Here is a 15589-nt window from a genome sequence, read left to right as displayed (position 1 = left end):
TGTAAGGTAGAGGTTACTCTGGGAGGCCATAAGCTTTCCTAAAGAGGTGGGTACTTATTAAAGGATTGAAGACTAGGGGAGAGTTTGATGGGGGTCGGCAGGCTATTCCATAGGAAGAGAGCTGCCCGCGAGAAGTCCTGTAAACGCGAGTTGGCCGTACCGGTGCGAGCAGCGGTCAGGAGGTGGTCATGGGCAGAGCAGAGAGAACGAGGAGGGGCATACCTATGGATCTGTGAAGAGATATAAGAGGGGCTAGAATTCTTCAGTTCTTTATATGTATGGGTTAGCACTTTGAATTGACTCCTATAGGATACAGGAAGCCAATGTAAGGACTGGCAGAGGGGTGAAGTGTGAGAGGACCGACTAGAGAGGAGAATCAGTCTGGTGGCGGCATTCATTACAGACTGTAGCGGGGCGATAGGGCTTTTTGGAAGACCAATAAGGAGAGGGTTACAATAATCCATGCATGGACAAGCTCTTTGGTAGCATCTTGCGTAGGAAAGGGGCGGATCCAGACTATGTTTTTAAGATGGAATCTACAGGATTTGGCAAAATACTGGATGTGAGGCTCAAAGGTGAGGCCAGAATCAAGTATGACGCCAAGACAGCGCGCTTGCAAGGATGGAATTATGTGGATGCCACTAACTTGAAGGGAGAGCGAAAGAGGAGGATCAGAATTAGGAGGAGGAAAGACAAAGAGTTCAGTTTTAGAGAGATTGAGTTTCAGAAAGCGGGAGGACATCCAGTCAGAGTTGGAAGAAAGGCAAGCAGTGACACGTTGCAGGACGGCAGGGGAGAGGTCCGGGGAGGAGTGTATCTGGGTGTCAACAGCGTACAGGTGGTAGTGAAATCCAAAAGAGGCAGTATAAAGAGAAAATAGAACGGGACCAAGGACAGAGCATTGGGGAACTCCAACCGACACGGGACGAGGGGAGGAGGTATCCTTGGAAAAGGAGACACTGAATGAGCATTGGGAGAGATAAGAGGAAAACCACGAGAGGACATAGTCACAGAGACCGAGCGATTGAAGAGTTTGAAGGAGGAGAGTATGATCAACGGTGTCAAAGGCAGCAGAGGGGTCAAGAAGAATTAATATGGAGTAGTGGCCTTTGGATTTAGCTGTAATTTGGTCATTAGTAACTTTGATAGGAGCAGTCTAAGTAGAGTGGAGAGGGCGGAAGCCAGACTGAAGAGGGTCAAGGAGAGAGTTGGAATTGAGGAAGCGAGACACAAGGGTAAAGACAAGTCTTTCCAGAAGCTTTGAGGAAAAAGGGAGCAGGGACGATATTTAGAGGGTAAGGATGTTTTTTTTCAGGATAGGTACTACAGTGGCATGTTTAAGGTCAGCAGGGACAGTGCCAAAAGAGAGAGAGCAGTTGAAGATGTGTGTTAGGGAAGGCACAAGACAAGGGGAGAGAGGTCCGATGAGGTGAGATGGGACAGGATCGAGCGGGCAAGTGGTGGGGCGAGAGGAAAGGAGAAGCGCAGCCACCTCTTGTTCAGTAGCTGGGGAGAAAGTCTGAAGGGTAGGAAAGGCATGATCTACGTGTGGTTGAGAAAGAGAATGGCAATGAGGGGAGAATTCTTTCCTTAGCTGTTCAATCTTGTCGGTAAAGTAGCATGCAAAGCTATTAGCTGTAAGGTTAGTTTTGTAACTAACAGGGGCCTTTGAATGGACGTGGATGTTCCAAGCGCGCAGCCCAAGTACTGCCTGTGACAGGGCCGTCTTTAATAGTGATTGGACCCTGGGCAAGCATTTGCTTGGGCCCCCTGGACCCTGCTGCCCTCCCACTTCCTGGCATGCAATCATGCCTTACACTCCAACCCAGTGGCAGAACTAATGCAGAGAAGCCCTGGTACAAGAAATTTGTTTGGGCCTCCCCCTCTAGCACAAGAGTGGCGAAAAGATACATCCCCATCTGTCATACAACTCCCACAATGCTATGCCAGCTGGGGATCTATACTTTGCCCATCTTTTTAGGGTTGTATTTGTGTGCAGTGTTTGTGCATTTGAATGTAAGCCTGTTATTGTATAGAGTGTATGTGTGCATGTAGAGGTGTATTTGTATGTACTATTACAATTGGAATGCAGAGGTGTACTTGTGTGTAGTGTTTGCGTTTGAATGCAGTGGTGCGTGTTTGTATGTATTGTTGACTTTTAAATGCAGGTGTGCAACTGTGAGTTGGTGTATGTGGGGGGCATAGAGAAAAGAAGAAGTGAGTGGGGGAAGGCAGGGCAGGGGCAGAGAGTGGGGGCACAGAGAAGAGAAGAGGTAAGTGGGGAAGGCAGGGCAGGGCCAGAGAGTGGGGGGCATAGAGAAGAGAAGAAGTGAGTGGGGGAAGGCAGGGCAGGGGCAGAGAGAAGAGAAGAGGTAAGTGGGGAAGGCAGGGCAGGGCCAGAGAGTGGGGGCATAGAGAAGATAAGCAGTAAGTGGGGGCACAGAGAAGATAGGCAGTAAGTGGGGGCACAGAGAAGATAAGCAGTAAGTGGGGGAAAGCAGGGCAGGGCCCGAGAGTGGGGGCATAGAGAAGATAAGCAGTAAGTGGGGGCACAGAGAAGATAAGCAGTAAGTGGGGGAAAGCAGGGCAGGGGCATTGAGTGGGGTGGTTTGCATGGGCCACCTGATAGGCCCCTCCAAATTGTTGTGGGCCCACAGGGCAGTTGCTTTGGGCACCCCAGGAGTAACTGGGCCCGGGGCAGCTGCCCCTTTTGCCCTGTGTTAAAGACGGCCCTGGCCTGTGACTCTGACCATATGTATATACACCGGGTGCCGGTGAGGTGATCTTTCTATTGGACGGTGTTGCAGCAGGATTATTCCACCAAAGAGGAAGGTTCACCTTGATAGCCTGCTGGAACGAATTCCCCTCCTTCACCCTCTTCAACTTCTGACTACATCATCACTAGAAAACCCTTCAGCTCTTCATGCAAAGAGGATATTCAACTGGTGAGATCCACCCATATACTGACATTACAGTGCACTATTTTTTCTGGACTGTTACACACAAGGATTATATGTTTTTCATTTTTTATTCTTTATTTCTATTTTTATTTTTCTGTTTTTTCCTTTTTTCTTTTTTTAATTTTTTACCGGTTTTATTTTTGTAAATTTTTTTAAAAAATTTCTTTATGACTTTATATAGGCAGCTACACCTGTTCGCTGGCTAGACATCTTGCCTTTATATCATCTGTAGGATCATCACCAGCTTTGTGTATATATACTCAGATAATGAATTTAATATCATTTAAAAGAGAACAGTGTTTATGGAGGGTTTTGTAAATAATATTTTCTGTAAATAGCAGCTGTACATATGATGAAATGAATACAACTGTACATACGATTAAATTAGACAATTGTAATTATTTATATATTTTTCACCAATTGGTTAAGGGAACAATAAATTGATTGCATTATTACTAACGTTGTCATTGATACGTGTCATATATATGACTTGAGTGCGGTATTCATGTTTATTTGTTTATTGAGATTATGAGGCTTTAACGGGGTTAACCTCGAATACCTGCACCTAGGACGTGATTGAGTGCCAGCACACATTGTAGTTTAGTTTGGAGGGTGGCCACAGCAGGGAGGAGAAAATAATTAAAGGTATCAAAGAGACGTCTGGGATTGCGGGAGCATGAACTAATGAGAGAGGAAAAGTATGACTGTTTGGCGAGGGCAAGGGCTGCGCTGTATGAACACAATATGAATCTATAATTGAGAAAGTCTGCCTGGGTGCGGGACTTCCTTCAGGAGCGTTCAGCACAACGGGAGCATCTTTGCAGGTAGCGTGTTGATTTAGTATGCAAAGGTTGGGGGCGTGTCCTCCTTGAGGTGCATGTTTGGAGTGGGGCTGCAGTGTTCAAGGCAGAGGTGAGGGTAGTGTTATATGTGGAGATGGCCAGTGAGGGACAGGAGAGGGAAGAGATGGATAGCAGTTGTGAATCAATTTCAGCTGGAGGTCAATATAATTAAGGTTCCTCCTGAGTTGAGGGGGGTTAGGCTGAGGTTGTGGGGTGAGGGGGTAATTGACCGAGAGTGCTACATACTTAGCTGTCTCTGAGACAAACTCACCAAGATCCCAAGCATGTACAAACATTACCACATTAAAATTCTATAGAAAAAACACGCTATACATATGACAATAAGTGCCGCCATCTTAACTTCTGGCAAGCAATTTGGCCACAGTTCTATTCTCCTCTACATTAAGCTACTACACTGACTCTTCATTGAAGTCAATGTGAGCTCAGCTCAGCATGGATTTGAGTAAATTGGCCAACATTTACTTGGATGATCTTTAAATCTGAGTTTGGAGAAACAAATAATAGTTGAGGATACAAGTTCCCTACTGGGCTACTGTAACTTTTTCATAATTTATAGTTTGATCTCTGGAATGACTACTGAATATGGCTGCTTGGCTGCTAAATTTGAAGTCTCTCTCACTATGTTATTTTAGCCTTTCTGATTTTACCCCCGCTGTTCCAATTTCTCCAGCCAATTTTTAGCAACTATTTACAGCTAGTGCTCAGCTTGCAGTTGTTGCGAACTACGATTTCTTGTTTTTGTTTTTTTTCTCTGTGTGATCAAGCTTAGTCCATTTAAAGTTTGAAATGTCTTCTTCAGTTTTTTACCCTTTAACATGAAACCACCCACCTACACTGGTGCTTAGCTGAAGTCCACAACCATGTTTTGAAGGTAATAGTGATTGTTATTTGGTTCACTTAGACCTGTAGACCTTTTGTAAACTTGAAGATTGAGGTTTGGAAAAGAAAATTATTACAATTTGGAAAACTGCAGGTACAGTACAAACTAAGGCTATTTCCAGACACAGAACACTTTGTAGACTCGAATTTATCAAGATGTCTGTGTGTTTTGATGGCTGGAAGCCTTTAAAATTCCATACATAAATGTCTAGAGCTTAACACTGTTGGAGATGAGAAGTATTTTGAAATTTTCACTTTAAAGATGAAATGTCAAATTTAACTTTTTTCATTTTATTTATTTACAGTTAACAACAGATGTATGTGGTTTTGTCACGTAATAAGCATAAGTGTATAAAATTAGGTTATATCCGCCAACTTAACCTAAGAACTGGGTACTACCATTTTCAATAATCCATGTTAATGTTTTTTTGTTTTTTTTTAAATCTCAATGCACATTGCCTTACTTTGCCCGAAACTCCTACTTTTCCTAAAAAAAAAAAAATCATATCAACTTAGAGATAAACCCTCATTGAGGACCCAGTTCGGAAATTTTTCACCTAATGTGAAAAAAAAAAGAATATTTAGGAAATTTAGGTTAATTTGCATTAGATGCCCTGTCTATGCCTTTTTAGAAAGCAGATGTGATGTTAGACTGAAATTATATGACATAAATTTATAATGACAGTCATTTTTTTTTTTTATATTTAATTTTAAAAATATGTTTATTTTCGTCAGTGTCACAAGACCGCCCGGTCTCACCGAATGAGCGCACTGGAGGACAGGCAGCGCCACAAACACATAAAGGTCCGTGGCATCCCTGCTACAGTTACGGCGGAAGAGCTCCGCACTACACTCGGAGGTTACTGGCAAACATCCTACCTCAGCAGCCAAAAGAGTGACCACCGATGGAGTTTACAGAATACAAGGCTCCTATAAAGTGTCTACCCAGACTAGGGATGTAATTATCTGCTGCATGTCCTCACAGGACAAAAACACAATTATGCTGCCCTTGAAGAGCAAAACACCCATGTTTGCAACCCACAATGGAGTTACCCATACGCTAACATCGGTGGCACAAGCACCCATCTTCCTGGCAACACTGGGACTAGTGGAATACACCGAAGAAACAAGCATGACCCCTACAACCACCTGGGACCCTGCCAACATTGTGCCGTTTGCTCTGAGAGCCAAAGGCTCACTGGACCCAAACACATGACTGTCACGGGAGTCAATCCACAGTCAGCCCGCACTCCCACTTGTTCATAGGCGAATGGCAGCCTTGACATTCTTAACTGTCATTGTGTGCAATTGTGTGTCCTTTAACATTTGTTTTATGCTTTCCTTTGCTTTTTTTAACCTGTTAGAGAACTCTAAAACTGGATGTGAAGCCCACTAAAGGGTTGGGGGTACGTTCACCCAGCCTACAGCCGGTAGATATTTGGCGTCCCACCCCACCCCGCAAACCCCATGGTTAGGGGCATCCATGCACAAGGTACTACTTCCTATCTCAATCTCCACTGCTCATACAATCATTGTCTCATTTTACTAGATGGGGCAATCTACCCTGTTCCCAATCAACCTCTGTTACATCCTAAACCCGCTCAGCGGGTTTCAAGACCCATGCTAATTTGTAATTGAATGTCAGTTAAGAACCCAACTCTTACCTATATGAGTTAGCAAGCATTCACAATACTCCACTGGTTTTACTTGGGTTTTCTATACCTCTGTTTAAAGCACTTATGGTACACCTTTTACCCCAGGGAAACCCAGTTTGCTATTTCCTGATGTTTATAAAAATGTTGCACTGTAAAAGCTATCTATGATGCACTTTATGCTTCAACCTACTTCATGCCTGTTCAAAACCTTTAATTTTGTTACACTGCACTAACAAAAATAAAGAATAAAAAAATATGCTTATTTTATGATGAAGCTGAATTAAAAAAAAAAACTTTAGATAAGTACTAGAACAAAAAAGGGCTTTATTTACGTTTTAAAACTCGCCTAGACATATCGTACTAAAAAAAATGGTTTTACTTGCTAGATTAAATGCCTTCACCTTTAGGGCATCTATCATTAAATAAACTAACTTTTGTAAATAAGTAGCATGTATTAACATATGCTATTTTGAAATGTTGCATTGGTCATAGCTGTTTAAATTGTACTTTTTAGTCCAGCTAAAGGGACACTCTAGCTGTAGTGGTTATGGTGCCAGGAGTCCCCTGGTGCCGTGCATGCCAAGATGTTAAACAATTTCAGAACAGTTTGACAAGTTACTCAGATCCCACCACATCCAGGATAACAACTTAAAAAACAACATATAGGATACATGCTGGAACATATGAAATGTTCATATTCCATGATAGCTCCTTAATAAATAGTCATTAATAACAATTGATGATGTCAAGATCTACAGGGCCCACAGTGTGTGTGTATGTCCTTACCGTGTGCTTATTCCGAAGGTTGTTCCAGGGGGGAACGTCATAGTAGGATGGTGAAGATGCCCTTTGTAGACTGGACGCCAGATCTCATGGGTGTTACGGTATGCTTGATGTTCAGCAGCTGTGACCAGGCCAGATTTCACAGCTTCGCGGTTTAGGGCTACATAGTGGGGTTGTAGTTTCCTTTGTTGAGCTGGAGCTCTGGGGTCCATAGTCTGCCATTGACCTATTGCTATTGAAGAGGAGAAAACAGGGGTCAGTGACAGAAACATATTGTTTATTATACATCTATTCTCTACATGGGACACCCATTAAAGAATGGGATACCAAGCTAATGTCATGGACATAAGTTGGGCCCTGGTGAATAAAGGCTTTAGGTACACACTGGGCAATAACACAACTTAAGGGCATTTGGTGGCTTTTGGCCTAATTTATGTTTTGTAAATTTCACCAAAAAAGCACTTTGAAGTATAAACCTGCCCCTTTAGTCACGCCTGTCATTTTCAGATAATGTCTTCCTCAAAATCAGTGTATGTACACAGTTCAGCCAATGAAAGATCAGTGTATGCTGGACTGGTCATAACTCCGCCCCACAGCCAATCACTATAGTCTTACTGTTCTCTAGCCTTCATCAGTATGATTATCACCCTAATATGGGTGTTTCCTTCTATTAGCAGACACTTCCAGACCAAGCACCCTGAAATCTGACCACCTCTTCGCCTACCATTGCAGGGTAGTACTTCATGGCTAAAATCGGTTCTGTGCATATTACATTCACTGAGGGTCATTCAGTGACTAAACACCATTGTAAACAGTGACAATATTTACCTGCAGCTACTCCGCCTTCTTTTAAAAAGCTGTTCAGTCCATAGGTGAAATCTGAGCCTGGTAACGTGAAGCATCTTTTCTTAATCTTTCCAAGTTCAGCCTGTCAAGACATACACCAAATAAAGATGAACAATTTTACCTAAAGGAAGGCTGTTGTCAAGAGCTATAAATAAACTTATATAAACATAAAAGGCATGTTTAGTTGACAATATTATCATTCAAATCTTGCAGACAAGCTCTCATCTGAGGATATACTTCCTTATTTAAAGGGATTCTCCAGTGCCAGGAAAACATATTCATTTTCCTGGCACTGCAGGACCCTGTAGTGCCCCTCTCCCTCCCACCCCAAGTTTCTGGAGGGGTTAAAACCCCTTCAGCAACTTACTGGAGTCCTGCGCCGATGTCCCTTGGCGCTGGTCAGGCTCTGCCTACTCTCCTCCCCCACCGACGTCAGCCGGCGAGGTAAACCTAATGAGACCTTCCCATAGGAAAGTATTATTCAATGCTTTCCTACGGGGATTTCGGCGATGCTGGAGGTGCTCACTTGGTGTGAGGATGTCCAGTGTTTCCTAAAACACTTTTCGTGTTCTAAGAACATAGAATTCCCTTTAGTGGCTGTCTGATAGCTGTCTGATAGACAGCCACTAGAGGAGGACGTAACCCTGCAAGGTAAATATTGCAGTTTATGAAAACTGCAATAATTACACTTGCAGGGTTAAGGGTTGTGGGAGTTGGCACCCAGACCACTCCAATGGGCAAAAGTGGTCTGGGTGCCTGGAGTATCCCTTTAAGGAAACATATTTGGAACACATTTCCATACCTCCCAAGTGTCCCTGTTAGGAGGGACAGTCCCTATTTTGGATCCACATCTCTCTGTCCTTCTTTTCTATCCTAATGTCACACTTTGTAGGAGCTCCATATTGTTGGTGTGTCTGAGTGTATAACAGAGCTCCACAGCAATAATACTCCCAATAATGTGTATTTAAATTGTTTAATCAGTCTGTGTAAATAAGATACATTGTTCTTGTTCTAGCTTACATTTTAGTTGCATAAATTGTTACTAGTAAGTTACCTAGAATTTCTCGCCCCTGGCCACCCTCTCACTCACACCCCTAAACATAAAGTGCCCTCTTCATCCATTTGAAATCTTGGGAGGTATGCATTTCCCCTAAATGAGACAAGAATCTTTGATGGCCCTTATTCTCCAGAAGAGCTCTCCTTAGCCATAACACAGACCCCTATAAAAGCCCAAGCCTGGGTGACTTCACCACCAAATACTACAGAACCTTCCAGCCCTCTTTCATCTCTCACTTCCTTTCAGACCAAAATTCTATAAAACAGGATACGATTCCTCCAACTTCAAGTCTTAAAGTGGCAATTACACTTGTTCCTAAAGTGTCGTACAAAATGTACGACCAGGATTCCAGCAGCAGGACCCCCAAAAAAGCCCCTGCATTTAAAAGCCAACACTAAATACAAACACACCCCTGCATTTAAACAAAGACACTACACACAAGTACACTACTATTCCAGTGGCAACAGTGCATACAATTACCCACTACATGCACACACATATTCTATACAAAACATGCTTACATTCAAATGCACAAACACTGCTCACAAATACGCACCTGCAAGGATGGGTAAATGGTAAATCCTCAGCTAACATTGCATTGTAGGAGTTGTGTGACATATGGGGATCCACATTTTGGCCAACCTTGCGCTAGCCACTGCACCCACAATCTGCTTTATTTAGTAGGACTACAAAGACTGCCATTGTAGGCGTCATGCATACTATGCATCCTACACTACCATACAACATGTTTTAAAAACACCTCTACTCTCCCACTGACTGACTTGTCATAAATCTTTGATAACTTAAGCAATTCCATTATTATATTATCATATATTACCCTAAAACATAATTCACAGGAACCACACAATTTGTATATCTCTGAATAGCTCTGATCTGAGTGCCCAACATATCCAAAAAGCGCTCAGATCTGTTCAGTAGAACGGAATCGCCATTCGGGGAAAGTTCTGACCGACCAGTCACGAGGCGATAGCCCAAAACAGTTGCATGAGAATGAGGGTGGTGGACGGTCAGCTTTCGGGGATTCCTGTGTGAACACTGACGAACGCTCCCCCTGGCTTTTAGGTAGCGAATGCTCCCCACCATCGGTATTTCATAACTCCCGAACATCGTTTATCTAGGTGGCCGGGAAGTAGAACGGGCAGCGGTACAAACTCAGCCTGGGTTCGTGGACTTGCGCAGCCGTAAATAGTTCCAGGCGTTCGACGACCATGTACCGCTGCCTGTGTTGACTCATAACAACACTCTGATTGGTGGATAAAAGTATCAAATCAGAGAATTATGAGTCAAATTACACAGCGTGGGAAAATTCCAAAGAACTTTCCCAGGCTGTGTAAAATGACACAGAGCACTCTAATTGGCTGCATTTCAGAGTGCTGTGACAGGTAAATGTAGAGACTTACCTGTCAGTCTCTTCATTTACCTATTAGAGCACTCTGATTGGATGGCTTAAACCAACCAAACAGAGTGCTTTGAGCCTAATTGCAGGGCGGGACAAGGCTTTATAAGCCTTCCCCCGCCCTGCAGAGCTCAGTCTGCGCGGAGCCCTCCATGGGTGAACATGGATTATTTTGTTGCGCTCTGGTTTTTTTTTTTTATTGCAACGGTTATTATGGTTTTTATTTGCCCTTTCTTGGGGCTGAAAAAAGAAGACATCAAATGGTAAGTTTTATTAATTTTTTTTTACAGGTACCTAGTTATAGGTCCCCCACCCGCTGCTCAGGGGTGGGGCCGGGGGGAGGACAATAGGTCCCCCCCTTATTCTAATTTAGGGCCCCCACCCGGCGCTCAGGGGTGGGGGCTTGGGGGGAGGACAATAGTTCCCCCCTTATTCTAATTTAGGGCCCCCACCCACCATTCAGGGGTGGGGAAGGGCAATAGGTTTACAAGAGATGCCCCTACTCCCGGTAAAGCGAGTAGGGGCATAATTTACTAATACTAAGTAATCTTTACTTAGTATTAGTAAATTTGGCTGAAAGATCAATTTAGGTCTTTCAGCCTTTAGGTACATAGCTCCCTAATACCTTGGGAATTAGGGAGTTATCTACTTATTCATTCCTGTCATTTAATTGACTGGCTAAGTAACTTACATTTGATATGAATGTGTGTTACTTGATTGTTGTAAGTGTTGCAAATGCTTACAGCTGAATCCTGGCTATGTTTGTATACTTTTTATTTAAACTTGTATACAGTGTAACATTCTTCAATCTTCCACTGGGAAGGCATATTAGTACTTCGGCAATACTGTGCTTTGGAACTTCGACACTTCGGAAATTGGGCAATTTAGAACTACGGCAATTCAGCAATTCGGAAGTCTCTGAATGTCTGAATTGCCCGAAATGTCTACTAGTTATGCTGCTGTTCCCTTTTATTGTATCCCTTTGGACTATACAATGGTCCTACAACCTAATTCTTGTCAATTGTTACACCATTTACATACTTATGATTGATACGCAGATCCAGCTACAGCATTTATAATGTGAAATTTGTGGTTTAAAAAAAATATATATAGGACAGCCAAGATGGCCGGACGTGTTCCCTGCAAGCTCCTGCACTAACGGGCACAATAACGATGATTCTGAATGAACAAATACTGCCAGCAGCACACGGAGCCCATAGAAATATGCAGCACAACAAATGGAACGGAACGATGCCGGTCACAAACCGACAAGCAATGCAAAAGGCTGAACCGGCCACGCGGCCTACACAGAAGTGGAGCCTGAGGCATGGGGGAAGCGGACGATCTCCCGGCACAGGCCCCACTTGTAAGCAAGAAGCAGACACTGCCCCGCTGCCCCCCCCTCTGGACCGGCGGGGGATATCCCGATCCTCGTTGGGGACGATTACCCCCACCACTTGGCTTCATCAAGCGACAAAATCAGCGATCAACCAAGCCTGTCAGGGCCCAAGCAATATGGCGGCTCGAGCGAGACCCGCAACAAGACGCCCCCTTATTAAACCGCCTAAACTTACCCTTGAATTTTTTCATCGGCTTTGCACCAACTTATGGACAAAATATCGCCTCAAGGGTCGGTCTTTCCAGCTAATGGTGAAGGGGATGGCGGCATGGATTCGCCCTGCCACCCGGCGCCGCCTATGTAGCTACCCAATCCGCGCCCCCAGAGCAGCCTTCAGACAGAGACTAGGCCGGAGACCAAAATGGTGGGAAGCAAAGACAAACCCCGCAAGCACCAACACTTACCCTCACACATCACGGAGCGGGACTGCCAGGCAAACTCAACCCACTCACCACGCAGCGGCACCAGCGACCTCCGACCAACGCAGACCGCAAGCCACAGCCTGTTCGGGGCTGTCCACCGCTCGCAACCACGCCAGCTGCCAGAACAGCAAGAATTCAGCCCTCACCCAAGCCTGGAATAAACCGCATGGCGAGAAACCGAGGGGTTGGTGTCTGCCGCAAATCATCACGCTGGGTCGGAGTGTGGACTATTCCCTGAAGCATACCAGCGGCATAGGGTGAGGGATCGCAACTGCCCGCAACCGGCTACCAGCTGGGATATAGAACAGGACTTGGGACACCCTCCCCCAGCAAGTGCTTTAATGTCTATTATAGCCACTCATGTTCTAGTTCAAGGCTAACATAATTTGCAACCACTCTCTCAAAGCTCAGGCAGCCAAATAAGAGGTCAGCTGATTATTTTAGTCAGCCTAAGAAGAGCTTAACTACTAGCACTCAGAAATGTATTATAATCAGTCATCAACTGCTCAAATGGTAATGTTGTGTTTAGCTGGATAAAATAATAATGTGTATTTACAGTAATCACTAGCGTGCATCTGATGTTGGCTTACATAGTCAGTAAACTCATTAACGTCGTAACACTCACTTACCTATGCATGTATAGATTAATTAAGCCATATAAATGTTACTCAGGTACCCCGAGAGTGTCATTTTATAAAAAAAAAATTGAAATGTGCTGATAACTCTGCCATGATATTGTATGCAAATGTATAGTTTGTACTCGCTGTCATGGCGCTACAAGCCTGTTTGTAAACGTACGCAAAAGAAAAATTAAGAATTAAAATATATATATATATATATATATATATATGTTTTAGTTTGGTTTTGCCATCCCTTTTCATTCCTTGTTTCCCTTCCCACAATCTATATCAGCCAGCTCTTAGATCATGTATTTGATGGGCCTAAGGTCATTTGCGATATCCACAGATGGTGTCTGTTTCTTTTCTCTTACATGCTTCATTTTGTTTGAATAAAGTAGAAAAATGGCAAATTTAAGTTACATTAAACATTTCTCGTTATTGGGAGATGGAAATTTAAAAAGCAGGTACGTCAATCTCCATTAACTTGCTCAAGAGGCTTGATGCATGACACCTATGTGTGTATTCCTACATCAAGGGTCTGCAGTGCCCATATATAAACACAAATCGCATCAATGATATGCATTCATATAACTAATTTGGCATGTTTATGGATTTAAACAGTAGCCTAGCTATAAAAGCAGCAGGCAGTGCCATTTTGAATTGGTTTGTATCTCAAAGGGACCCATCAACCTCTGGTTAAAATTAGTTTGAGCGAGGAACCAATAGGGCCAACATGCATGTAAACATCCCTTCTCCAGCAGCAGAGACAGCTTCAGTTTGGGCAATGGATGCCTGTCTTTGGCACTAGAATATGTAGCAAAACACTCCTGGTTCCAACATGACGGAGAACTGCTCTAGATAGGTGCTCTAGAACAAGGGGCTGGCATGCCCCAAGCTTGTGAAATAGAAGAAGACCAGGCCCTCAAAAATGTTTTTTGTGCATACTTTATTAGGAACTGCAGATTAAGAAAGCCTTAGGCCTTTAAGTTCCTAAAAAAATATCTACACAAAATGCTTTTTTGAGTGCTTGGATCTTCTTGCATTTTGGAACTAGAAAAGGCAGACATAATTTACTCCCCAACTAGACACCCGGAGAGAGCTTGGAGAGGCAACAGCAAAAGTGAAGGAGCACGAGAAGATGGGGAGCAGGGAAATGAGAGGGGAAATAACAAGAAGCAGGCAGAAAGAGATGAAAGGGAGGAGAGCAATAGTACAGACAGAGAACCATAATGTGGAAGGATGAGAAATGGAAGCGTCTGGGAAGGAGAGCAATGGGATGGATGGCGAAGCAAAGCAATGGAAGCCTGAAAGAAAGAGGAATTCAATTAAACCTGTGCACTGTCACAGGGAAATAATCAGCAAATGAGTAGATCAAATGACGTACATGCCTGACACTTGGTTTCTGATGTATCTAGAGGGAGGCAGATGATTACGACCATTTTCTGTTCCTCCCCCCATCCCCAAAAAAGGAATTTGAAATTATGGTGATTAGCAGTGTATTGATGAAGCTGACTCAACTTCTCCCTCCTAAAAGAGCAGTTAAGACATATTTTGATTTTTTTTTTTTTTTAAGTACCACTATAGTGCCAGGAAAACAAACTCATTTTCCTGGCACTATAGTGCCCTGAGGGTGCCCCCACCATCAGGGTCCCACTCCCGCCGGGCTAGTTAAAAACTCACCTTTCTCCAGCGCCGGGCTCCGTCGGCGCTGGGGGCTCTCCTCCTCCTACCGACGTCATCAGCTGAATGCGCGGCAAGAGCCGCACGCGCATTCAGCCAGTCCATAGGAAAGCATTCTCAATGCTTTCCTATGGACGCTAGCGTCTTCTCACTGTGAAAATCAGTCCTTTAAGCCAGGTGCAATTGAAATTTTGTAGATAGAGTATGGTCTATACACAAGTGCTACAATGAATAACCTCGATAGCAACAATACTGCAAAGTTAAACATTGATTCCATTTGTATTTTGGCAAACTGACTGTGTATTCTACAGTTATATTCACATAATGGAAATTGCCCAGCGTCCTCTGAGACAAAAGTCATTAATTAAATTTGTCTTTCCTGTAAGATTTCCCTTGGGCCCTGAAGTTTTTTTTTTCTTTTCTTTCCATTTCCGTAGGATAGATTGCACTAAGAAGAAAATGGAACTGAAAGAGAATACCTAGAAAATGAGGACGTCTTATGATTCCGGCAAATGCTGAAGATTAAATTGTTAACTCTAATCAGAAGGTGTTATTATGATCAGCCCTATCATCAATGTCATTCTAGAGGTGAGCGTAGACATTCTCTAATTACCATGGCTACATGCTATATATTCTTCCATTGAATTTTTATCTCCGTGAAGTGGTCTTGGTGCAGTGGTCTCCTTATTTTAACCCTTTAATGTAAGACATAGATTTTGTAGAAACAGCAATGTTTATATTGAAGGGTTAAATAAAACTCCATTGGCTGTCTTCCTGATAGCCAATGGAGGTGGTTCCTGGTGAAACGCGGTCCTACAAACAAATGCTGTTCCTAACAGCATTTGACTGGAGAAGCGCAGAGTTTGGCCGTGCATGCATGTCACGTCCATCGATGCTTCTCTATATCAAGCACTGTGTTGGAATGAGATCGCGGAAGACGTCAGCAGGCATGGATGGAGTGGAAGGCTGCAGAGGAGGAAATGACGTGAGTAATCTCTAAATAACGTT

The 15589-nt window shown here is 43.6% G+C and overlaps 1 protein-coding gene across 1 annotated transcript in view; it reads right to left on the bottom strand.

Moving 5' to 3' along the window:
• CFAP77 (cilia and flagella associated protein 77) overlaps window positions 1-15589 on the bottom strand; it is a 198171-nt gene that overhangs the window by 95131 nt on the left and 87451 nt on the right. The window contains exons 2-3 of the mRNA XM_063432487.1: window positions 7969-8068; window positions 7144-7372 (exon numbers count right to left, since the gene is read on the bottom strand). Coding sequence (XP_063288557.1) covers window positions 7144-7372; window positions 7969-8068 — 329 coding nt within the window. The remainder of the gene's footprint in view (window positions 1-7143; window positions 7373-7968; window positions 8069-15589) is intronic.

The sequence above is a fragment of the Pelobates fuscus genome, chromosome 9, assembly GCF_036172605.1.
Source record: "Pelobates fuscus isolate aPelFus1 chromosome 9, aPelFus1.pri, whole genome shotgun sequence".
NCBI lineage: Eukaryota > Metazoa > Chordata > Amphibia > Anura > Pelobatidae > Pelobates > Pelobates fuscus.
This window is presented reverse-complemented; position numbering and strand designations above follow the sequence as displayed.